The sequence below is a fragment of the Myotis nattereri genome (assembly GCF_964212035.1).
Source record: "Myotis nattereri genome assembly, chromosome: 6".
NCBI lineage: Eukaryota > Metazoa > Chordata > Mammalia > Chiroptera > Vespertilionidae > Myotis > Myotis nattereri.
In genome coordinates, this window is record NC_138081.1 from 24246741 (window position 1) to 24273389 (window position 26649).

The 26649-nt window shown below is 42.2% G+C and overlaps 1 protein-coding gene across 1 annotated transcript in view; it reads left to right on the plus strand.

Annotated features, from left to right (window-relative positions):
• LRRC1 (leucine rich repeat containing 1) overlaps window positions 1–26649 on the plus strand; it is a 125714-nt gene that overhangs the window by 60036 nt on the left and 39029 nt on the right. The window contains exons 3-4 of the mRNA XM_081094941.1: window positions 18121–18199; window positions 21896–21985. Coding sequence (XP_080951067.1) covers window positions 18121–18199; window positions 21896–21985 — 169 coding nt within the window. The remainder of the gene's footprint in view (window positions 1–18120; window positions 18200–21895; window positions 21986–26649) is intronic.

Below are 26649 nucleotides of genomic sequence, written 5' to 3' on the forward strand. Positions count from 1 at the left end.
TCTTCAGTTAGTCCCAGGTTCTCTGAATTTTTTGTCTATTTTAAGTAGCTCCTTATCTTCTTCCCTCCTCCCTCCCTACTTCATTCATTCATCCTTGTCTTTACATGCTGTGCTCTGTGTTAGATGCTGAGTTTTCCAAAACAATGGTGGATTTGCACAAAATTGGCTGAATTAGAGAAGCAAAAATAACCACAGTGGCTTCTCCTGAAATAAAACAGAACCCCAACATGTGACCGTTTTTGCTCACTTTTTAATTAGGCAATTCATGTAGGTATCCTTTGACAGTTTCCAGTTCTGAAAATGATTGAGAGCGAGAGCCATATTGCTTCATTTTGATTTTGAGGTCACCTATTTTGTCATGTGAATCTGGCTGGGGCCAAGTGATGCTGAGCCTTCAGGCAGCTGAGGCCTGATGCATCTCTTTGTTAGGATGGTGATAGCAGAGTGCAAACAGTGCTCTGAGCTTGTTAAGCTACAAGAGACACCTCTTAGAAAGGGATTGAGGCGCCAGGAAGGAAAGAGTAAATGAGGAGCAGTACTAAGAACTGCAACTTGAGGGAGGTGGAAATGATTTGATTTTTAAGGTCCTTTTATAAGTGTTGAATAAATCCTCAACCTAATACATCTTCTCAAAGCTGATAATGAACTAAGATTCTGAATTCTTACTCAGTTTGAAAGAGCTTTGGACCCTGGACTTAAAAAAATGCTTTGAGTTATCAACTGTATTTTAGAATTACTAATGCTTTTTACTTCAAGCAAAATTTATTGAGCAATTACTATATTTGTGGAAGGCTCTTTGCTGAATTCTTCTCTTCCTTAAGTAGATAAATCTACAGGCAACACAGATGTAAGGACCTGCACATTAACACCTGTTATACTGTTTTATAAAGTGCTCAGGGCATGCAGAGAGGTGGGTAACCATAACTGATGTGAGACAGGCTTGAAGGAGGAATGAGGCACTTTTGGTTTGAGTTTGAAATCAGGCAGTCTTTAAAAATTCTCATATTTTAGCTGCTATGAACATACCAGCTTGGCTCAGTTGGTTGCGTGTCGTCCCATGCACCAAAAGGTTGCTGGTTCAGTTCCCTGTCAGGGCACATTCCTGTATTGTGGGCTCAATCCCTGATAGGGGGCATGCAAGAGGCCGCTGACCAATGTTTCACTCTCACATTGATGTTTCTCTCTTTCTCCCTCTCTCTTCCTCTCTTTCTAAGAGTCAATAAAAGACATTAAGAAAAATTCTCATACTTTAGTTGCAAATTTGGAGAGAGTTAATGAGTGGAATCCTTAACTGTCATTGTTACTGGAAAAATTTTTCAAATGTTTGTAATAGAGTAACAGAGTCAACAATGTGATGAAATGTTCAACTATCTGAGTGCTTGTCTAATAGATATTCACTTGATATTTTAAGATTCATAAAAAAATCAAAGAAGAAGCACCCAGTACATGATAATGTGTACTAAAACTCTATGAGTTGTCATGGGATTTTTTTCTTGTACAGCTGACGACTGCTGTGTTGTAAAGGATCTGCTCTGCCAGATGAAGTGCTAAACTCTTGGCTTTAGTTGAGATGGACTACCTGTTGATTTTTTAAAAATGCCAAAATCTGAAGGGCTCAACAAAATGAGGAACTTTATTACTGCTTAACTTACAGTGTGTGTGTGTGTGTGTGTGTGTGTGTGTGTGTGTGTGTGGCAGGGGTGTGGAATGTGGAGGTGGAAGATGAGAGGTTCTGCTGTACGCAGTCAGAGATCTCGGTCTCTTCCTTCTTGTGATGTCACATCTTCATTCTCTACTGGACTCCAGGGTCCTCGTGGGAGGGGGAGAAAAGGGAGGATGGGCCATGCGAAGAAGTGGTGTACATCACTTCCATCCATGCTCCTTTGGCCAATTTTATGTCCTCAATTTAATTGAAAGGACCTGGGAAATGCAGTTAACTATTTGTACTAGTACATGAAGAGGAGAAATCTGGCTGTTGGTAAGGTACTAGCATCATCTGCCACAACTGGCATTTAATTGATTGCTGGGTTTGTATGACTTTATGTCACTGATATCTCTCTCTCTCTCTCTCTCTCTCTCTCTCTCTCTCTCTCACACACACACACACACACACACACACACACACACACACGATTCTGTTGCACTGTAACAACCTTTCATGAGTGACACATTCAGAGGAAATATGGATGCATGCCTAAAGAGGACCGAGTAGCCTTTCTTCCCACATCTGCACAAAAGTGTATAAACCCAGACATAGATTAATATGATTGATGGACACTGATTTGCTAATAGCATAAAACTTATGCAAGTCTACATGACTTTTGGAGGGGAACTTTTAGAATCTGATTTAAAGTATAATTTGAAAATTAAAGTTTATGTTTGTGGAGTGGTTGTCGAAGCACTCGCTCTAAGTATGGCATCATTAAAGGTTTTCAAGTCAGGATCCCCATCTCAGACAAGTGACTTTACCTCTCTGTGCCGTCTGTAAAATAGAGACTATAATAGCACCCTCTTCATAGAGTTATTGTGACCCTTGAAAGAGACTGTGCAGGTAAAATACTTAGAACAGTGTCTATACTTAATGAACAGCTCCTGTGATTAATCCTATTATCGCCGCTCATTTTGCGTTATGAAGATCTGAACTAGCACTGTGAGAGTAAGAATACAGTGGGAGTGAGGCCGCAAGTAGGTTTGAGAGACAGAGTGGTTCAGATGAGGGAGGTTGCTACCTGAAGGGATGTCTAGATACTGAGTACCATAACACCAGGCATTGTGTGTGCTGTTTTATCTAACCCACCTGCTAATCCTGTGAGATGGGTAGAAGAGGAAACGGAGGCTTGAAAAAGTTGTGATGTGAGCCCAAATCCTACTTCTGGACATCGGTGGAGCTGAAATAAGAAAACAAGAAGAGTGGCAATTTTAATTTTGGGGGGAGCATATTGAAGGTGATAAAGATAGGGCTGATAGTTTTACTCTATGTTAGAGAAAGGATGGAGACAATATTATGACTAGGAACTCTGAATTTGGAGATCAAAACAGGGAAAGTCATTCTAAGACATTTAAACCTATAGAGATCTTCATAGTGAGTGAATTGAACCATCTGTGGACGTGGCCCATCCTGAGAGGTGCTTTGTAAATCTCTAATGGCCAGAAATGGAATACCATCTAATGAGGGAGACTAGGGCTTTCTCAGTAAGCTCTGATGTAATACTTCTAAGGTCATTGTGCTGTTTTGGCAAAAGATTGGTGAGTTGCTAGAAGGGTAGAATAAGGAAAGCAAAAAACTAAGGCTGGGTTTTACCTTTGAAAGAAAAATAATGAGGTTAGACAACATGAACGTGCCAGGTCCCTTGGCAGCAGGAATAGCCCTCTCTTAGTGACACGACTGTCACCTCTACTTGCCAGTGGTTAAGAGCATCCCATGTTCTTTTCTCTGGGTGTGAATATTCTCAAGGGCTGTGATGTGGTAGTTCTCAATGTGGAGGCTGAAGAGAGGTGACATGCTGACACGGTGAATCAGTACCCAGTGCCACTGGCATTCAGATTGGTCACTTGAATTTTCTTAGTGTGGCACACGTTATTCTAGCCTTATCTTCTCTGAGCAAACTGTCACTGACCTGGCAACTTGATGGCTCTCCGCTGATTAACCCACCAGGGTTCATCTCGCCATGAGGCTCTGTCTAGAGCAGCCAGAAAGTTTCCCTCTTTGAACTACTTACTACTTTGTAACATCAGGTAGCACCGATGTAGCACGGTTCCTTTTTTTCTTGCTGTAGACAAAGTGAATTACATTTTTAAAGCACATGTTTATTGTTGAAAATGAATAGTAGTGAAACATTATGAAACTGATGAAAAACCAAGAGAACTATGTAAATCTTTTATCATTATACATCTTTATCATCAGAATACTTATTGGATGCTTACTCTAGTCTACCACCTTTGAGGCTAATTACTTCCTTTGTATTATCGCAAGCAAGGGTCCTCAAACTATGGCCCGCAGGCCACATGCAAATACAAATATTGTATTTGTTCCCGTTTTGTTTTTTTTACTTCAAAATAAGATATGTGCAGTGTGCATAGGAATTTGTTCATAGGTTTTTTTTAAACTATAGTCCGGCCCTCCAGCGGTCTGAGGGACAGTGAACTGGCCCCCTGTTTAAAAAGTTTGAGGACCCCTGATCTCAAGTAATCCTTAAACCATCTCCTAGAAGTAAGCTTGTGTCTTCTTGGAGGTGAGAAAACCCAGTCTCAGGTTAAAAACTCTCTTTGGTTGCGTGGCTAGTGAGTAGTAGAGCTGGTCTTTGATCCCAGGTTTGTTAGACTTCAAAATCACAATTCTGTCTCCCCAACGTAAGAATTTTATATCCTACTACTTAGAAATAATCATCACTAATGTTTTGTGTATTTTATCTTTTTTCCTGTTTTGTTTACTTGATTCACAAAATTGAAAATATACAACATGTAAATAAAATGTCTCTTTTATTCACTTAACACAGATTGTTAACAATTTCCCATACCACTACTGTTAAATGGTTAAGTGTTTTTAAAAAGGTGGATTAATCACTAGCGGTTACATATTTCTCTTCCTGGTGACCAAAAGAACTGATCTGTGACTAACACAAACAGGTTTCAAAGGTGGGATTCGTATAAGACAGGCAACTGGCAAGATAGGGGAATTTCCAGAAGGACGTGGTAAGTTAAAAGTCAACCAGTCGGAGTAAAAAAAGAGGCCAGTAAGCAGTTTAGAAGTCTCTATCTGATTTAGGATTCTCATGTTGAAATAAATTAGGGAGGCACGATTACCCCTTGGGCCATGTAGTTACAGAGGAACATTTGGAAAGAATGTGGGCAGAAGCAGACCAAGCGTAAATGCTCAGCTGCTCTAAGGTACCCTGGAGCAGTCAGATCTTTGTTTACCTAACATATGCTTTGTTTGTGAAGGTGCTTGGTGAAAGTACCACTACACATTAATAGTTGGTGTCTTGAAGTATTTAACTTTGTTATTCAGCCTTTGTTGCAAAATGTTAAAGAATAGGCCTCCAGTCCCGAAAAGCTGATGAGTGGTGGGTCAAGATGAACAAGTGGGTCTGAGCAAATTAGACAAAAATGGGAGGACCAAGTGCCAACAACCTGACACATGTCCACAGCAAAAGGCAGCCCAGACAGGGGGTGGCGAGTAATGCCAGAGGAGCTGCTGGGACTCAGATCTCTCAGCAGAGGCCTAGAGTAAGTCAAGGCAGCAAGCACCTACAGGAACTGAGTGAGTCATTGGTGCTCCTCACTTCTACACCAAGTGGCCTATGATGAGTGCATCACTATCTATCTAACTGACTAGGAACTGACGGGACACAGCATGGCAAGGGCCTAGACCAGGGGTGGGCAAACTTTTTGACTCGAGGGCCACAATGGGTTCTTAAACTGGACCGGAGGGCCGGAACAAAAGCATGGATGGAGTGTTTGTGTGAACTAATATAAATTCAAAGTAAACATCATTACATAAAAGGGTACGGTCTTTTTTTTTTTTTTTTTAGTTTTATTCATTTCAAACGGGCCGGATCCGGCCCGCGGGCCGTAGTTTGCCCACGCCTGGCCTAGACACTTTGAAGTTAGCCATAGGTCAAGTCAGATGCCCTGGGAATGGAGCACCTTTGTTTCAGTAAGTGCCTACTTGCCCCATGCTCCCCCCTCCTCCCAGCACACACTTCTTTTAGATCTTCACTCTCTCCAGGGGCTTTGCACATTGGTAATTAGAGACAAAAGGGAACTATTGCCATTGCTGTATATCAGGGTCACTGCCTTTGGCTTTTGGCATGGACTGGTCAGCCTTTAGGTGTGACCAATTGGAGCATGGCAAAGAGATCTCCTTGTAAGTCTGGCATTTCCTGAGTAGATGCTGTAGTCTTTAGATGAGCCCTTTCCTACTGCCAGTTGAATTTATTCTTATCTCCAAAATCCCTCTTTGTGGTGCTAGCAACTGTTCTGGCCTTTTTTAGGGATCCAGATGCTAAGAGATAAACTCCAAGCAATGTTCTAAATGAAGGCAGCATATTTCATTATGAAAAGTACAGCAACGCACTAGTGAAGTCTTGGCTAGAATGCATGTTTCACTGAGGTAGGGACATAGGAGCAGGGGCAGATTTTCAGGATGAGTTGTATCCATTTCTTGAGTATTTAACCAGCACCAGGTATTTAATTTCTGTGCGAGTAGCCTGAGATAGCAAGTCAGTTTAGTGATGGCTCTCGAGGGGTTTGGGTTCAAAGGTGAAAGGACTAACTCCATCTGTGATGGCATGGCAGGGTGGGAAGTCCTGTCTCAGAGGAATACCTGGAGGAAGCCGAGGGCGGGGTGTCTGGATCATTCCTGGGAAAAGGAGGAGTCTGAAGAAGGCTTCCTGGAAAAGATGAGGAACAAGTAGCAAGTAAAGAACGACATGTGGGAAGGACATTTCTGGGTGGATGAAGTAACGTGCATGTATGCCTGAAGGTCTGAAATAGTGTGGTGAATTTGGAAAATACAACATATTACTGGAGTACAGGCAGGCGATGAAGCTAGAGAGGTAGATGGCAGTGAGACCGTGAAGGGCTGGTGTGCTCTGCTAAGGAATGTTTTATTGAAAGCTGTGGGGAGTCAGGAAAGGGGTTCCAGCAGGGGAGCGAGTGGCTCCTTATCACCCTGGCAATAGCAGGGAGCCTGGAGTTGATTGAGGGCAGGATGCAGGAGCCCAGGCATCCATATGAAGTGGAGGACTACAGAGGCGAGCAGGAGAAAGGGAGGTGCTGGGCCAGGCATGAGGGTGACAAGTGGGAAGCTTGCTGGATGTGGAGGGACGGGGAGTGAGAGGCCTGGGTGTGGGATAAACCACCACTCCCACCACAGGAGAGAAACAAGACACTGAGGAAACATCAGGTCTGAGGGGAAAAGATGAATCTCTTTGTGGGCATGTGGAGGGTGAGATGCCTTTGGGATGTGCAAATGGAGATGTTTAGTGGACAGTCCAATATACTAGTGAGGGTCTGAGGCTCAGGGGAGAATTTAGCAGGAGATAGTGTTGGGAGTCATCCTTGTGTGGGTGATGGTGGAAGCTATGGGTGTGAGTGAGGCCACTCAGGGAGATGGAGAGGCTGTGGAATTGGAAGGGCAGATGGATGAGCCCTCAGAATACCATGATTTAAGGGAGAACAGAGAAATGGGGCCCTTGTAAGATTCTGAGGAGGACCAGCAGGAGGATTTGTCAGCGGAGTTGACTGGTATTGCAGAAAGGGGCCAGCAAGAGAATGGCTGAGCAGTGTCATCATGTTAAATGTCAAAGAGGATCCCATGGGCTAGCGCTGAAGCTTTCAGGTTAATGGGTGGAGATATCCTGGATGTAGAAAGGCAGGATCTTGGGAGTAGCAGCATTAAAGCACTGCTGAAAAGAAACTTGGGAGGGACTGGGAAGGAACAGGCAGAGAAACAGAAGAATCACAAGAGCTTAACTCTGGAACCAGGGCAGGGAAGCACATTGAGGAAGGCTGCCGTATGAAATGGGCGGAACGGTCAGTAAGTGCGGACAGGAAAGTTTCCATCGGATTTGTTTGACATCTGAGAGGTCATCTGTGACAGCAAAGGCGATGTCAGAAGTGGTTCGCACACACCATGTTTTTTTTTTTAAAGCTTTTCCCTTGACTCTCTTTGAGAGATCAGAGGATGGCTTGAAAAACACCAGCAATCACCATTTCCTGGCGGAAACAACAGCAGTCACCGTTTCCTGTTGCGTCTGCCAGTTCTATGGGATGTGAGCAATTATGATGGTAGTGTATGTCTTGGACAGCTAACTGTGATGTATAATTAATGGAGGAATTTCATAACTCCAGTCATAGTGTATACGTGTTTGATCAGTGTCTGCTGTGGAAATGAGCCATCCAGGCATTGCCGCTGCCAAAGTGAGGCAGACCCAGAAGGCAAAAGGTGGGGGTAAGCAGTCACCAATATTCTTTTTCTGGAGTCTGGGCATTAGCTGTGGTTGGGACCAGAGTGGACTCCTAGGCCTGCTTATTCTGTGTTAAGGACCACAGACAGATAATGTTCCTTCCTCCCAGACCCTTTAATAATTGTGTTTTACTTATTTTGTTTCCCAGTTTATTTCACCTTGAGATTTTTTTAAATTATAAAAGCAGTATATGGTCATTATCAAGAGGTGAGTGGAGGCAAGTAAAGGAAAAGTCAACAACCTGCCCTTCCCACTTGCAGACTCTCCCTACCCTGAGGGTGGTGGCCAGTGTGGGTATCACACAGATAGTGCTTATTAATAATAAATAATATTAATAATTAAAGCATTAAATATAATAAATATAAATTAATGCTAAATATTAATATTTTAAATGCACATTAATATTAAATATAAATGGATTAAATAACATTTAATTAAATAAAATTAAATAACATTTAAATGCACATTAATATTAAATAACATTAAATTGCTATTAAAAATCCCAATGCTTTTATGATACCTCTCCTCCTGAATTATGAGATTAGGTCATAGCAGGCAAACACTGTGCCTCTTTTACTCACCTTCCTCTTCTTACCTTCAGCCACATAAACTGACAAATAATCAGGGTCCATTAAATATCAGTTGTTTAAATAATTGGATGAATGAACAAATGAATGAATAGTGTGATCTCTCAGGCTTTGCCATTGGGACTGTTGCTTCCTCCCCTTCCATTGTATCTTCAAAGAGAAACTGGATACAAGAGGAGAGCACCCCTTTTTGTCGCTTTTTTATTTGTGTGAGCGCTTATCATATGGAGGGCACTGTGTGACAAGTTATGGGGTCTGCAGCCCCTTTGTCCAGCCCAGAGGTGCAGATTTCCTTAATTATGGGAATGAAGTTAATTCGGAAACTGGTAGATGACAGGCAGAGAACAAATCAGAGATGACCGGCCTAGCACTTACACGGAATTATAAGATGTAATATTTATATTGCATTTTAAGCTTTTAAAGGAAGCACTTTGGGGCATCTACATTAAGCTTAAAATAGCCTAGAAGCTTTTCCTTGCGTTCTCTGCATGCTAGGCTCTGGGATATTATCACAAGTATAGCAGAGGGAAGAATCCTGTCCAACTACAGTCTCCTCCCAGAGACCTTCAAACCATGTGGGCAAAATCATATTTGTAGGTTTAAAAGGGAAGATGGAGTAAAAGATGACAAAGTTCAGTAAATCAGAATGCCCTGGTGAACATCAGACCACAGACAAAGGGGCTTTCAAGTAGGATGAGAGCAAGAGTTTTTTCTACTTAGAAAGTTAGACATTGGATTTTGATCTTTCTAACTGCTTGGGGCAGTGTTTCTCTAGGTGGGCTCTGGGACCATGCATATTAGAATCCTTGTTAAATTGCTCATTTCTACCTTACCCAAGGACTACTCAAAATGAGAAGACCAGATCCCTGGAGAATGCATTTTTATCTCCAGGAAAACTCATATCTGTTAGAACTGGAGCTAGGAGCAGAATCTCATGGAACCTAAACAGCTCCTGAAGGGGTCGAGATTCCTAAACAGCACTTAGGCCAAAGGATGTCTCATCGTGAGCTGAATCCATGGAGTAATAGCTTAAGTACAGAAATGATTTTTGCCCAGTTCAGAATTCAAGCTTCTTATATAATAAAGAGCTACTATGCTAATTAGACCAGATAGTGGAACGACCTTCCAGAATGACCAGTGGGTGGGGCCGTGGGGCAGCCCGGGCCACGAAGGCCTACTCTTGCACGAATTTTGTGCATTGGGCCTCTAGTCTATTATAATAACCCAGATCGTCCTTCAGCAAAAGCAGACATTTCACCTTCTCTCTCTGTTTTTGCCCTAAACTGGGTTAGGGGTGGGTACTGTGAGAATAGTTTTAGGACATGGAAATAGAACCAAACTTGCCATAGTATATTATTCTCAGAATGAGATTCAGCTGAAACACAGGGTGTATTTTATACTGCTTCCCAGTGTTGAAGTTTTTACAGTTGAATAAAGACAGTGTTTGTCATGTAAGATTTTCTCGAAACATTGAGTTAGGAGAAATACTCATTATAATTCTAAGAGAGAACTCCAAAACATTCATCCAGTGGCAACACTAGAAGAATATATGTGTATGCTTCATATGATGAATGCTTTCAGGGGATAATAGCATTTTAATGTATAAGTTCTCTTGTGTTTTTTTAAAGAAGTTAAATGCATTATAAATGTCATACCTTTTCATCTGTCAGGGGACAACTTATAATTTTTAAGCACTTAAGCTCTTTTTCTACAGTATTTTTTTGAATAATATAAACATGTTTCTGAGATGTTTTTAGAATACCTTTTGCACTTTGCTTTCTAGTTTAACCTATTTTTTAAGGATTACTTTTGAAAAAGTGTACTTGTGTTATAGGTAGAGGGATTTCTTAAGACATTGATTTTTTTTTTTAATGGGGAGGAGGCAGTTAAGTTAAATTCAAACAGTCCCGGTTTCCATCTTTTTCCTGCCCCTTCCCACCACTCCTTTCATCATCTTTAAAGAACAAAACAGCTTTTCCTGTTGCGTTGTGCACTCTGCCTGCCATGGGAGGCCTTCTCACAAAACCCTCAGCACATGGGCCTTTCAGTGTTGGCTCTGCTTCAGTCTGAGAGCAGAAACAGCTTCCTTGTGGAGGCAAAATGTGGATGGGAGTCAGGGCCACCAAAGTGGCCGGAGCTGCCTCACCATTGGTCGCACATCACTCATCTGGGGCAGTTTGTTGTTATTTCTTACATACTTCCAAATCGTGCCGCAAGCCGATTTCTTGGACTCTCAGGTGATGATGGACCCAGTTGATCTGATGTGATGTCAGGTCTGAGGGACAATTAAGTTAAGCATGTCAGTGTTTCGCAGAGGCAGCCTTAAGACCCTCTTTATCGGAATCTCCCAGGATTGCTGGGTTCAAATGCAGATGCCTTCTCTGGACCCTAAGCTGGTGAATCAGTTGCTAGGAGTGGGGCCAGCCCTCCCAGCAAGTAAGTGCACTAGGTGATTCCTCTGTACTCTGACATTTGAGAATCCCAGCCTCTGGGATACTCAGTGGTTTTATTAGGCCTGGGTTAGGGATGTGCTTTGGCAAAAGCTGATGAGACCTGTTGAGAACCAGTGTTCTGGCCAGTTTATTTGGGCCAGATGGCTACTCCCTGCACTTGTGGAGAACTGTATTCACTTCCGGCCCTGCACCCTCTCATCTGTTCTGTGCTTTGCCCAGAGAGTGTTTTTAGGAATCTGAATGACTCATTCTGTCCTGTGGTTGAGTCTATTAGTCCATAAACACTGTGCATGGTGTGGGAGTGTGAGGCGAACACCCATGTTTAGTAGGATGTTTATCCCAGCTGACAAGAATCACAGATTCTATTTGGAAAGATAAGCTGTACTTTAAAAGGTAGCATTGAACAGCGTAGAATCAGGCCCATAGAATTTGTGCAAAGGAATTGGCCTGACCATAGGGTCTGGTTTGCAGTTTAGAGGAGGAAAAGATTCTTGTGGTCCATCAAAGGTGGAGGAGGGTTAGGGGAGAGTTGAAGACTTAATTTCAGATCCAAGTATTCACCCATTGGAAGACTTCATTTTCCTAGAAGATTTTGATACACAAATAGCAGTAGTTGTAATTCTGTCCATATTATATGGGCATAATTAAAATGAGCTGTAATTTTGACTGAATGAAGTTGCTGATGAATACAAATTCACTATATTGTGTTTTAGCTTTTGGTATGTAGTTGCTGTTAACCTAAGTTTTAGGTAGACATTATCCAGAATCATATATATTTTGTTTGGGGAGAAAGGTAAGTAAGAAGAATACCAAACTGTCCACATATTTCTTTCCCTCTTTCATATTATTCAACATGAAACATAACAGTCAATATTCTGTAGTTTGTTAGTTTATTTTTTGGAATCAGGGTCTTGTACCTCCAGACATGTTTGTGTATATTTAGCCAACTCTGCTGGGGAGGAAAAACTGAGGCGTCAAGGTTATTTTGGTAATTGTGGCTGGATTAGGTGAAAACCTTCTGAACTGGGAAAGCTCTTTGCAAGCAAAGTGCCAAGACTAAAATAAAACCGACAAAGGGCCCCTCTGTGCCGTCTCCCATCCTGCACCCGGCAGAGAGACCCAGGTCAGCCTTCCTGCGCTGCATTGTGTGTGCACCCACCTTCCCTTCACAAACACGGGAAAGGCTCCTGGGCAGGAATTATGCCTTTGTCTATAGGGCTGGCTGCCCCCGGGTGAGTCTGTGGTGGTTGGAATAATATGATAAATGGGATGATGCCTTTGAGAAAAATCTCCATAGTAGCTATTTTTCTCCCTCTGCACGCCCAGAGGAACAGCTGTGGCAGCAAATGCAGACTTGGAACATGCATTCATATTTAGCCTTGTTTGACAATCCCAGATATTTTTAAGCAGGATTGAGTCAGGCAGCCAGCAGCGTAGCAGTCAAACTGTCTTAATCAGTCAGCCTGTTTGGCACACAAGGACCTTGTTTTACCCGAATAGTAAGTCACTCTAAATGAAGCAGTCTGATGTACTGAGTATGCCCAAAGTCAAACATTCAGTATTTTACTACAGCCTGTCAGCATCTCTTCTGCATGCTTGTTCTGTTCCCTGCTAGTTGTTTACTTCTTGTGGCCTTTGAATTCTGTCTTTGGCCAGGTCTCTATTCATGGTTTTTATACATAATGGGATCCTACATTCCATGCCAATGTGACCCTCCCAGCCTTCCTGCAGCACTGCCTAATAGACGCAGTGTTCATTTAAAAAATTTTTTTGCTGGGAATGTTTCATATTGTAACTCGCTTCCTCCTTACAACCAGGAGATTTTGCATTTGCCTCTGCGGTGGATTGGTGGATCTCATCCCAGGAGCCCGCTCTCACACCGTGTGCTGCCTTCCTTGTTCCTTTCTGAGCAGAAATGGGAATGAGTTCCCAGCTTTCCTCCATCCCACTTCCCATGCCGCTCTGCTGACTCCGCAGATATTCCAACAAATCACAGCCGAACACAATGACCTTATTCTCCTCCAGCCAGAAGCCCCCTTTTTCTCCCCCTAATTGCCAGCTCCAGGTTCTCAGGCTTTTAGATTTAATGGAGCAGCATAATTTTTAAAAAATGGAATTGTGACATAGGATTGCTAACTTTATTTTGATAAGAAAGACTATCACTGTCATATAGTAAAGGACAAAGGATATATTCTGATTAAACAACAGTTCTTTTAAATAAATAAATTGGGCTTCAGGTTGAGAAAGTAGTACCACCTTCCTTCCATTCTCCTCGTCTTGCCAACCATGAACACTGACTCTTAGACTAGAATTTGGCAGCTACTGTTTTCTCTCCCTCCCCTTTATCCACTGGCTCTGAACCTTGTGGTGGTTGGGCTTCCGCTCACAAGGCTCTGTTCATGTCTCACGAAGATGACAGCAGATAGTGGAGTCCACATCTTCCTCCCCTGTTGGTTGCCACATTGACCAACCCTCTCGGTGACATTCTTTGCTCTCTTGTCTTCTTGTCTCTGCTCCTTCAGTTCTCTTTCCTTCTGCCCGGTGGGTGCCCCTGCCCCATAACAGAGGATTCACTTGCTTACTGTCCCCTCAGACTGCATCTCCACCCTATTTCTGTGTGCAGTGACTGCCACACAGTATCTCAGGACCTCATACCTGTGTCTCTACCTCCTCTGTCTCCCCATGCACGTCCTCTGGCATTTCTTATTCTTCCAGCACAGTTGGAGCTGAGCGAATCTGACTCCAGATCCTCAACAGTTCCCTCCCAGTCTTCTTGGCCATAAGGCAGAGGGGCTGGGATTTCAAAGCTCTGCTCCTCCACATGTCAGCAGAGTCACCGTGGAGAATGTAGGTAATGATTCTGAGCCTGTTTCTGCATCTGTTAATGGGACAACTACTGTTTATTCCATATTTGTGTTAAGGGTTAGAGAGTCCTGAAAAATGGCGGTCGCAATACCTGATACATAACAGGCCCTCAAAAATACCAGGTCTTCTACTTGGAGCCACATAGTCAAGGGTTATGCAGTGCTTGGAGGGGAGTGGTTCCTCTTCTCAGAGCCATTCCATACTTTCCCTGAACTTGACTCTTTTCTTTGCTATTCTCTCAGTGCCTAAGGCAAGGAAACAGTGACAACTGTCAGGTGACCAGTTTCAAAAGAGGCTTCTCCAAGAGCAACAGGCAGTCAGATAACAATTTCAAATCTTTCTCTAAAGTAGAAGTATTGTGCTAAAAAGTACAAAGTATCTGTATGATTGAAAGAAGGAGTGTGCGTGTGCATGTGCGTGTGTGTCTGCATACATGTACATGCATTCTTGATACCATGGCGGCCACTAGAACGTAAGTGCCAGCTCAGCATTGGGCAGGGTGAGGCACTTTCTTTCCAGGAGTTGCTGTAGCATTTGGAGAATTCAGTGTGTGAGCAAGAATATTCATGCACTAGGTTAATGCCTCTCTAATAGGAGGGGACAGTGTTGTGGAAAGAAGATTCTGTTCTTTATAATCTTGTATTTTGCTCTTGCACCATCCACAGCATTTTCATATTGTTAAATATGGGAGGTTCTCGATATAAATGTTTATAGTTTCCATGAGAAGGAAAATCCAAATGGGCTTACTTGTAAGTCACATCTTAAACATTTTCTTTTAATGGACCAGAAATACACATGTAATTAAACTCTAATTGGGAAATTGTTCATCTTGAACAAGTCTTAGAGTGGCATTTTGAATGTCAATGCAGAGATTAAGGACAGTTAGTGTCTGATATCCATGTGCACAATTGTGAATGGCTGCATTCCTTCCTGTCAGAGTCATCTCTGCCCTGGATCTCTGCAGGGAAGTTCATGGGGTGGTTTTCTTTGTGTTGGCACCGTTTGTTTAAACTATATATTTTGTGTGTGTGTCTTTGATTTGGTTTAGCATCAGTGATGTAACATTTGTATTTTAGTGTCCCCCTTGGTCTTCTTCCTTGGCACCGGTGAGGGACTGGTGCAGCATCTACACCTCTTTTCTCAGTCTTTCATTTTTTGTTATTTTTTATTTATTTATTTAGAAAATTCTTTATTGTTCAAAGTATTACATAAGTCTCCTTTTTCCCCCATTGACCACTCCCGGCCGCCCCCAACCCCCATCACATGCCTTCACCCCCCTGTTGTCTGTGTCCATTGGTTATGCTCATGTTCATATATACAAGTCCTTTGGTTGATCTCTTACCCCCTCACCACTCCCCCTTCCCTCATAGGTTTAACAGTCTGTTCGATGCTTCTATGACTCTGTCTCTATTTTTGTTCATTAGTTTATGTTGTTCATTATATTCCACAAATGAGTGAGATCATGTGATATTTATCTTTCTCCGACTGGCTTATTTTACTTAGCATAATTCTCTCCAATTCCATCCATGCTGTTGCAAATGGTAAGAATTCCTTCTTTTTTTACAGTACAGTATTATTCCATTATGTAGATGTACCACAGTTTTCTAATCTTTTCTCAGTCTTTTAAAGAACTCATCAGGGCCTGGAATAGTGGCAGATGAGGGACCGCCATGGAGTGTACAGGCCAACCAGCACCTTCTAGATCAGGCAAGCATGGCATGCTGTGGCCTCACTGGCCCAGATAGATAAGAGTGCTCATCCTGGAAGGGGTCATGTATTTTTCATTCATTCTTAAGCATGACAGTGCCGTGACCTCAGTGAAGTTGGCCTGTAACGATGGGCAAGTCATTTCATCTTTTTGAGCCTTGGTGTCCATTTTGTACAATCACTTATAAATTAAAATAATTTATGTTGAGATTAAATAAGGGAATGTGTGTAAAAGGTTTACCATTGTGTTTGTACCTTAGGGCCCACAAATGTTTGTGTCTTAAAGATCCATTCCAGACTCAGATGTGGATAAGCTATATATATTGCATTTGCATTTATGAAACTAGTATCATACTGTTTGTTCTTCACTGCCTTATATGACCATGCAAGGCAGAGAACAGTGTGAGGAGAATGCTACCGCATATTTAAACATTTTTGGCTTTTAAATTTGAACTTAAAGCTTTTATGCAGCTTCTGATTAATTTGCGGTTGTTGGATCAGGGTGTCCATTTTCCCCCTTTATTTCTCCCTTCTTCCTGCCACCACCAATTTAGAAATATTACGTATGTTTTGGCTCAGGTTGCGTTTGTCGAGCTGGTGGAAGAAACAGCATGGGACCAGGAGAAACTTTTCTGTTTCAGCTCTTCTTAATGTTAATGTGTCCAAACTAAATGTATTCTTGACATCTAATGCTATGAACTAACCTTTTAAAGCCCTAAAAGCTACGGCCTTAGGTTTTGTACCATAATAAAGTGGAATTAAAAAAGAAAACAATTTTGATTATATCAAAATCACAATATTTAGTTACCAGTAAAAATGGGGGGAATATTCCGTCTCATTAGTAATAAAAGGGATATAAAACAAAATAACAATTTTACCAGACTGTTTTACCTATAACATTGGCAGTTTTTAAAATATAAGAGATAGAAAGGAGGGGGAGAGATGTTGAATTGGGCACTTTTTGTATTGATAGAAATATAAATATGTATATTTTGCCTCCCTCTAAAGCAGTGTTTCTCAACCTGTGGGTCGTGAACAATGAAAATACATCCTGCATATCAGATATTTACATTACGATTCATAACAGTAGCAAAATTACAGTTATGAAGTAGCAACGAAAATAATTTTATGGTTGGGGTCACCACAACATGAGGAACTGTATTAAAGAGTCGCAGCATTAGGAAGGCTGAGAACCACTGCTAAAGGAATTTAACAATATTTATCAAATGCTGTAGCAATGTTAATGCCTTTGACACAGTAATTACACTTCTGGGAACTTGGCGTAAGAAATAATAAGAAATGGATATTATATCATTTTAACATCAGGAACTTGCAAGCAACCTAAATGTCCAAAAATGGAGGATTGATTAAATGAAGTATGAAATTTTATTGTTAAGAAAGGCAAACTATTTGGAAAAATAATAACAGGGGAAAAGTTTGTAAAATAAGGTAAAGGGAAAATAACAAATCAGCACAAACCTAGTATTTTGAAATATAATTTATTTATACACACATATTGTGTGTGTGTGTGTATGTGTGTGTGTGTGTGTGTGTGTGTGAATGACAACTAAAGCAATACATCAGAATAAAATATATCCGAGTGATGGGAATGTTGGTGGTTTTTATTTTCTTCTTTGGACTTTTCTTTAATTTCCAAATTGTTATGTTTATAACCAGAAGAAAATCTATTAATTTAAAAATGCATACAGTGGAGCCTTGACTTACGAGTGTCTCGACTAACGAGTTTTTTTTGAGATATGAGCCGTCTCTCGGCCGATTTTTTGCTTTGAGTTGCAAGCTCAAAAAAATTCGAGTTACGAGGCAGCTTCAGATACCCTACTGCTAGTTGTCGCAGCAAACGTCACAGTGATTTGACATACGAGTAATTTAAGTTATGAGCTCCGTCACGGAACGAATTAAACTCATAAGTCAAGGCCCCACTGTACTTTAAAATCTTTGTGCTGATATGGTCATATGAAAACATAAGGGGAAAAGCCTAATGGGAATTGCAACAGAATACATCAGTGACTTTTTTCTTTAACCCTCACCGGAGGATACTTTGATTATTAGAGAGAGTGGAAGAGTGAGGGAAAAACAGAGAAATATCGATGTGAGAGAAACATGTTGATTGGTTGCCTCCTACACACACCCTGACCAAGACCCAGGCCCAGGAGGAGCCTGCAGCTGAGGTATGTGCCCTTGACCAGAATTGAACCCAGGATCCTTCGGTCCACAGGCCAATGCTCTATCCACTGAGCCAAACCAGCTAGGGCCATCAGTGACTTTGATGGTGATGGGACTTGGTATTTGTTGTTGTTTTTAGTATTTTCTTTAATGTGCTTCTGTTATAAAGCACATACCTTCAATTAGGAGAGCAAATATAAAATAAATGCAGAAAAATACTTTAGAAATTCATGTCACATTTGAATAGAGGTCATAATTTTTAGATATTTCCTTAGGACTGTGGCCCATCTTGAGGATGATGAAAACTGTTAACAATAGTGGTAAATTATAGTTTTTTGTTTTTTACTCCTACAGATATTCCTGAAATTCCAGAAAGCATCTCATTCTGTAAAGCACTACAGATAGCTGACTTCAGTGGAAACCCACTGACTAGGTAAGCTCTCTGTGTGTAGTTCTAAGGATATCTTTTTGGAGAACCAAGCAAAGAACATAACCAGGTTGCCCATCTTAGCGTCTTAGCGGTGCCTGAATGGAGGCTGTCTTTATCAAGGATGCTCAACCTTCACAGACATTCATTTGCAAATAGCATTGTACATGGAAGGTACATTGTGCTATTGATGAAACACAAAAGATGCTAGAGGATTTGGAGATGCACGCTGGAGTGTACAAAATATGAGTGAGGAGTGCATTTCTGAAGCAGTGTGATGAATTGGAGTAGCTTATAAATCCTCTATTGATCCATCTTATCTTGTGGAATAAGATGGAGTTCTAAACTCCTATAGAGCTTACTCCATAGATATCCAGGGAGAAGTCCTATTAGAGATATTTTTTCCACTCCAGGAACGAAACATATTTAGTATCTCATTTGTTTGTTTGTTTGAAAACAACTCTACTGACACCATTATTTCCATACTTTAGAAATAGCTGTGAGGGTTTCCTTGGATTTATTCATCCACATAAAGCCACCTTTGCCCGTCTTGGGTAGCTGAGTGGTGCCATTGTGAGCCCTTTACTGTGGCTCTTGGCTTAGTCGTGAGCCCACTGACCACTGGCTTCCTAGCACCTGTGCGCCCACACAGCAATGCATACACAGCCCTTGAGAGTCTGTTCCCGAGGTTTCTCTGGGCCAGGTGGGTCCATTTCTAAGGTTTTTCAAGACTATGTAAGCAGCCTCAGGAGAAAGATACTTTTCCCTTTCATTTCCTTCCCGCCCCCCTTAAAAAAAAACAAAACAAAACAAAACAAAAAACACGGGTATAGGAAGATCAAGATTAAATTAAAATTTGGGATTTGTCGCACCCATTTGAAAATTGCTTGGGACTTCTTGGGTGTGGAGTGATGGGGAATGCCCTCTTTAATTTTGTTTTTCCCGTATCTGCAAATTTTCAAGAAGTAAATATGTTTTTAAAAATATTTCTGGCTTCCCCTGTTTGAATTTCAGTGAGGAAGTCACTACTAGCATTTATTTATTTTTATGAAAAAGAGTGATCTAGTAAGCTGTAATCTAATCGCTTTCTAATTTATCACTGTGCTCGAGTCTTACCTCTTTCTTAACCACCTTCCATGCAGTTCCTCTTTTTCAAACCTTTAGCTCCTGCTCCTGTAAGACAGAGTGCGAGCTCCTAATGTGCTCTGCCTTCTCCCCCCACCTCTCTGACCTTGGTCTGTCTTTCCACCTTCATTGCCCTCAGTTGCCTGTGTCAGACATCATGCTCTGCTGTAATAAAGTGCTCGCAGGCCATTCATTTCACATCTCTCTCTTTAGGATGATGCCAACCTTTCACCCTCCTTTAGGTACAGCTGGAGCATCTTGTCTTGATTAATCCCAACAGTCCCCTCCCCCTCTGGTCTTCCATAATCCTCTGTGCATACTTATTTCATAACACTTGACATTTACATTTAAGTTCTTTCTTTGACCAAGACTCCAGGACTAGACTGAGAATGCTGACTTGTGTTCCTCTATTATTTATCGATATATTTCCAACCCTACTATAATTTCTGGAATGGAGCAAGCATTCAGTAAATGTTTGTTGAACTCACTAAGCTATTTATCCCTCAGGCAGTTAGTCGAGTTAGGCAGCTGGGAAATATTCATTATGCTGCCCTTGATTTTTTTTAACCAGTTGATTGCTTAATCCCCTTTTCTACTTCTCTAGCCTTCCTTTTCTAATGTCTGCTGACATAGGATTTTACCATTATCTTAAAACTTGCTCCTGGCACACACCAACACTGTATGAGGATTTACTGGGCTTTTCCCTGGCCTCATATTTGGCAAGTTTCTTAAAGTAAAGTCCTTTTAATTTGGCATGTGCACTGTTTTAAGAATTAAGATGTTTGTGAGTTGAAAGGACCATAAAAATTATTTAGTTTGGCCTACTTATGGCAAAATAAAGTTAGGCTCAAATAATTTAAATCCGCGGTCGCCAACCTTTCGGACCTCACGGACCACCAGTGGTCCATGGACCATCAGTTGGCGACCGCTGATTTCAATGACCTTAGGAGATCATGAAGCCCCTGAGTGGCATCTCAGACTAGAATTCCTTTCTCCTAACCTTCAGTCTGTGCTTCCTCAGTACTTCATCTAGTTTGGCTCTTAATGTTAACAGCTAGGAAAAAGCAAATCATCCATTTAAAAAACTCATTTTTCTTATATTTAAGGTCATTTTATCTAGTTTTAAAATTATCAAATGATATATTTTCTGATAAAAACTCAGGCAAAAACGATAACTTGTATCATCATAATTGAAATCAATAACATTTTTAATGTAAATTTACTTCTGTTACACTATGGACGAGGCTTCAGCTTTGTAAAAATCATTACCGAGAATGTATGCCAATGATTATGAAAATCCCAGTTAATACTCTTACCTTGCAGGGCCTGGGTTTGGTGTTGAAGTTTGGAATTATCTGTATTAAATGTCAAGTAGTAACTTAGTATTTGCTTTTCTAAAAGGAAACCTGGAAGGAAAAAAATGGGAGATTCTAATCTAGAGACTATCATTAAAGCAAGCCACCCCCCCGCCCCCCGCCCCAATAAGTTATGTGTTCTGTTGTCCACCTTTGATTTATGTAGAAGAACCTTCAGCATTTTACATGCAATGATATTTTTCTGCCTTCAATTAGTTTTTTCCCTCTCCCTAAATACGGTAACCATAGAAATATTGAAAGTAAACTTTCTTTCTAAGTTTATAGTTTATTTTGAAACCTTGCTTTTCGGTGGAGTTTAAGGGAAGTATGAAAAATGTCCTTTTGTGTAAAACATAGTGAAACATTATTATCTTAAGTGATTGGCATCTTAAGTCAAATTAAAAGAAAAATATTAAGAAAGTAGCAGTTGGCTGTCAGCTAGTCAGTTCTAAGCAATTCGTAGCTCTGCTGTGGGTATTATAAGCTGTCAGGTGTTTCATTATAATTGTGTGGGCTAGAATTTCTCTGTATTTCCTGCCAATCGACAAAGTCTTTTCACTCTTAGCTGCAGGGACTGTCATTTTCTGTCACACAGCACTCATTAGTCACACATTTCCCTCCTGTATTCTTAAAGCCTGCATTTTTTCCTCTTTAGTTATTTCTGGATCACCCTACCAACAAGTGTTTATCATGTCCTGTACTTGTTTTTTTCCTTTTAAGTGTCTTATATATAGGAAGACAAGGCAAACTTGCTATGCATAATGTAATTTTTAGGAAGTTCTTTGTTGTTGTTGTTTTAATTTAAGTGTTTAATGAGCATAGCATTTTTAGTTTTTTAAAATTTATCTTTCTTATTGAAAGTATTACAGATGTCCCCATTTTACTCCTCCCCACTTATCCATCCCCCCCCCCCTTTCCTCTGAAATTCATCTGTCTGTTGCATGTTTCATGGTCTCTGGGTCTGTTTTGTTTGTCAGTTTATTTTGTTCATTAGATTCCACATATAAGTGAGATCATGTGATACTTGTCTTTCTCTGACTGGCTTATTTCATTTGGCATAATATTCTCCAGGTCCCTCCATGCTGTCTCAAAGGGTAAGAGATCCTTCTGTTTTACAGAGGTTATTTCAATTAGCATATAGAAGAGATCATTATAATTACCTTTAGTTTACACTATATATACACTTTTATTTCTAATTAACAACCTTTTTGTTTTGTTTTAGATTACCAGAAAGCTTCCCTGAATTACAGAACTTGACATGTCTTTCTGTCAATGACATCTCCTTACAGTCCCTACCTGAAAACATTGGCAAGTAAGTTTTTATGGGATGTTTCTGTATATCAGGGCAAAAGAAAGCCTATATCATCCATTCTGCCCTCCTTCCCTTTTAAATTCTTGTTTTTCTGCTCAGAAAGCCATTTACGTAGTCTTCACTTTCACCCACAACAAAGATCATAGCCAGCCTCCTGTGTTTTTGCAACCAATTACCCTTGTAAGTTAGTGGTTGAAAAGGATCCTGCTACTTGTTACTAGTGAAAACCCCAGTTTGTTTGGAAGTTCTCTTTACATTGATGGGTTCCAAAGCATTTAAGCAAAGTGCCATGTGCCATGTAGGTGGTGAGTAAATACTATTAGCAACTACCATTCTGGGTAATTTTACGCCATGTTGGGGAAGGGAGCCAACGGAGGGCTCCATTGAGAACTTAGAGAGCGTTCTCTGAACAACAGCTGTGCCTGCCATGTGTGTGCTATTCCCTGAGGATGGGGGCTGAGAGTGGTGCGTCTGGAGAGCAGGCGCAGAACTGGGAGGGGTGGGATGCGATGGGGACATTTCCATGGTGCTGGCTTAGAGGTTGGGGAGGATAGCCATGACAAGAAATAAATCCTTTGAGGAAAATATAAGCTGATGAATAAATGTTCTGTTCTGCATTTCCAGAGATGACTTAATTGAATTATCTTAGCAGATCTTTTCCCTGCCTCTAGGACATACAGTGGGTTAAATCAGGCTGGTGGCTTATGCTTAACCACTTAAAAGCTCTGTATGGCCAGCCTTACCTGGTGAACCCATGTCCCCCAGTGTCATAAAGGATTTCTTGTGTTTATCTGTCCTGCCTAAATTCTAAGACAAAACAGGAACTTGCTTTTTGAGAATTACAGTGTATCTGACAAATGTCTCTTCTGCAACATTTCTCTTAGTTTCCCTCCTGTGTAGGCAAAAGACCATTGGCTAATCGAGTTTCAGCAGCAAGTCCATGTTTTCCCAAGATTCACACTGAAGTTTTACCATTGTGCCAGCAGACTTCTTGCTGATTAAGAATTACACCCTTTAGTCTGGCTAGTGGCTCACTGGTTGAGTGTTGACCTGTGAACCAGGAGGTCATGGTTCGATTCCCAGTCAGGACACATGCCTGGGTTGCAGGCTAGATCCCCAATAGGGGGCATGCAGGAGGCAGTCAGTCAATGATTCTCTCATTATTGATGTTTCTATCTCTCTCCCTCTCCCTTCCTCTCTGAAGTTAATATATATATATATATATTTATATATATGAATTATGCCCTTTAGCTCTGAGAAGAGGAGGGAGACAAGAAGCCCCCAAGTCCACCCCTGAGTTCATGGTATCAGTTGCCAAGGAAACGAATGTTTTATTGTGGGTTTCATGCACTTGTACTTCACTTTTGCTATGTCAGGTTTCACATGTTTCTAATTAATATACAGAGTGGGGTAAAAGGTTTATAGTTTAATACAATAATTAATAAATAATCCTATCTAATAAAAGAGAAACATGGTAATTAGCATACGTCCGCTACCCTTCTCATTGGCTAATCAGGGCAATATGCAAATTAACTGCCAGCCAAGATGGCGGCCGGCAGCCAGGCAGCTTGAAGTTAACATTAGGCTTGCTTGCTTCAGTGATGGAGGAAACCAACGTTCCCCGCCTGCCTTGCCGGCCTCTGAGCTTGCAGTTTGAAACATAGTTACAAATATAGAAGCTAAACAAAACCCCAGAAACCTGCTTTCAGCCAGCCGGGATCTCAGAGCTGGAGTTGATACAGTGTTTCGAATATAGAACCCAAACAAACCAGATACCTGCTTTCAGCAGCAGAGGCCTCAGAGCTGGAGTCAGAGCTAAAGCTGGCCCAGAATAAAAAAGAAAAAAGAAAAAAAGGAGCAGTTGGGAGCTTCAGTCACCCACCAGCCTGAAAACAGCCCTCAGCCCCTCATCCAGACTGGCCAGGCACCCCAGTGGGGACCCCCACCCTGAAGGGTGTGTGACCAGCTGCAAACAGCCATCATCCCCTCATCCAGGCTGGCCAGGCACCCCAGTGGGGACCCCCACCCTGATCCAGGACACCCTTCAGGGCAAACCAGCCGCCCCCCCCCCCCGCCCCCATGCACCAGGTCTCTATCCTATATAGTAAAAGGGTAATATGCCTCCCAGCACCGGGATCAGCGGAGCCGAGAGGCCTCCTGGCACCGGGATCAGCGTGACAGGGGGCAGCGCCCAAACCCCCTGATCGCCCTGCGGCTCTGTGTGTGACAGGGTCGGGGCCACAACCTCCCTATCCGCCCTGCTCTGTTTGTGACAGGGGAAGGCGCCCCAACCCCCTGATCAGCCCTGCTCTGTGCCTTATGGGGGGGAGCTCCCCAGCCCCCTCATCGCCCTGCGGCTCTATGTGTGACAGCGTGCGGCGCCCCAACCCCCTGATCAGCCCTGCTCTGTGTGTGACAGAGTGCAGCACCCCAACCCCCACCCCACCCCAACGGGCCCTGCTCTGTGTGTGATGGGGTAGAGCCATAACCTCCCCATCGGCCCTGCCCTGAGTGTGAGAATGGCGGTGCCCCAACCCCCTGATCGGCCCTGCTCTGTGGATGATAGAGGGCGGTGCCCCAACCCCCACCCCCACAGGCCCTGCTCTTTGTGTGATGGGGTAGAGCCATAACCTCCCCATTGGCCCTGCCCTGAGTGTGAGAGTGGCGGTGCCCCAACCCCCTGATGGGCCCTGCTCTGTGAGTGACAGGGGGCAGCACCCCAACCCCCTGATGGGCCCTGCTCTGTGCGTGACAGGGGGTGGCGCCGCAACCTCCCCATCGACCCTGCCTTGAGTGTGACGGAGGCGGTGCCCCAACCCCCCAATCGGCCCTACCCTGAGCGTGACTGAGGGTGGCATCGCAACCTCCCAATCTGTCCTGCTCTGTGCATGACAGGGGGTGGCGCCCCAACTCCCCAATCGGCCCTACTCTGAGCCAGACCAGGGGCTGCACCTAGGGATTGGACCTGCCCTCTGCCACCCGGGAGCAGGCCTAAGCCAGCAGGTCGTTATCTCCCGAGGGGTCCCAGACTGCGAGAGGGCACAGGCCGGGCTGAGGGACTCCCCCCCCCCCCCCCCCAGAGTGCACAAATTTTTGTGCACCGGGCCTCTAGTGCAAGAATAAACTCCCATACAACTGTAAACCTACTTTTGCCCACCTTGTATTACTCATTTAAATACTCAGGCTGATGCCGCCTTCCTCCTGCTCCCCAGGGCCTCTGGAATAGGATTCCCTTGTACCTTTCCTCCCATCCTTTCTTGGCCTTTCCCTGACCTTCTATCCCAATTCATGTCTTTTTAAAAAGGTTTAATGTTTTGAGAGAAAATATTTTCTTATTAAATCAGAGTGCCCCTCTCACTGCCCACTGTATTATTTTAGTGGAAAATGTTATTAGTAATCATTTTAGAATAAGTTACAATATTTTATCCCTTTTTTAATCTCATCTTTTCTAATAACATCCATAGCTGTTTTTGTCAATGTCCAGATTTCTTTGGTATCTGCATTTTCCACCAGTAATAAGGGTAGTGGGTTTTTTGTTTTGTTTTGATTTTAGACTTAATCAGCCTGTGTTACTGTTATAGCTGTGTGTATACTTATTGTTTCCAAAATAAAATTCCACTTTGAGCTTGAACCTTCTGCTGAATAATCATCCAGAAAGTGAGAATATGGGGTAGGGCTGTAAGATAAATGAATCAAATGACTCTTAGTAGGTTAATCTGTGGAAGTAAATGGGAAATAGAGAGTTTTCTATTCCTAGTGGTTAATAATTTGTTGCCATAGCAAAAGATTTATGATTTCTACCTGTTGGATTTAAGGTTTGTGCATGTTAAAGTAACAGCCTGCTTGTGCGTAGTAGAAAGAAACAATCAAAGAATGGACTCCTCCCTGGAGAAGATGGGGCACCTAGATTGTGTTGAAAAGATATTTGAGAGTTGAAATGGTGAATTGTTGGGAAATCTCATAGGTGCACAGGTATGCTACACTCTAAGCAAATCATTATTTGAAAGTTAACTTTCCTCAAGGCAAAGATTCTTTGGTTTCCCAAAGGATTCCCAAACGAGCATTTAACCAAGCTAAACAACATCTCACAGATGGTATGGTTTTGTGAACAAGACACCAGTATTTGATATTACAAAAAATTTAAAAAGACCACAATCAGAGGGAGAGGGGTTGGGGAGCTGGATGAAAGAAGGTGAAGGGATTAAGCAAAAAATCATATACATAACACATAAACACAGACAACAGCATGGTGACACCCAAGGGAAAGGGGGGTGGGAGGAAGGGTAAGTGCAGGAGGGCACAGGGGAGATGGAGAGAGCTTTGCTTGGGCCAATGGGCACACGATACAGTGAGCAGATGATGTGTTACTGAGTTGTACACTTGAAACCTCACGCTGGTTGCTCTGCTTTCTCTCCACTGCAAAGAATTATGTTCACACTCTGTACTACATGGTTACACGCCTGGGGACCATCAATATGCTGGGTAGCTCATTTGATTAGAGTTTTATCCAGATATGCCCAGGTTACAGATTTGATCACCAGTCAGGGCACATACAGGAAGCAACCAATGAATGCATAAATAACTAGAACAACAAATCGATGTAGAACAACAAATAAATATCTCTCTCTCTCTCTCTCTCTCTCTCTCTCCCTTCCTCCCTCTCT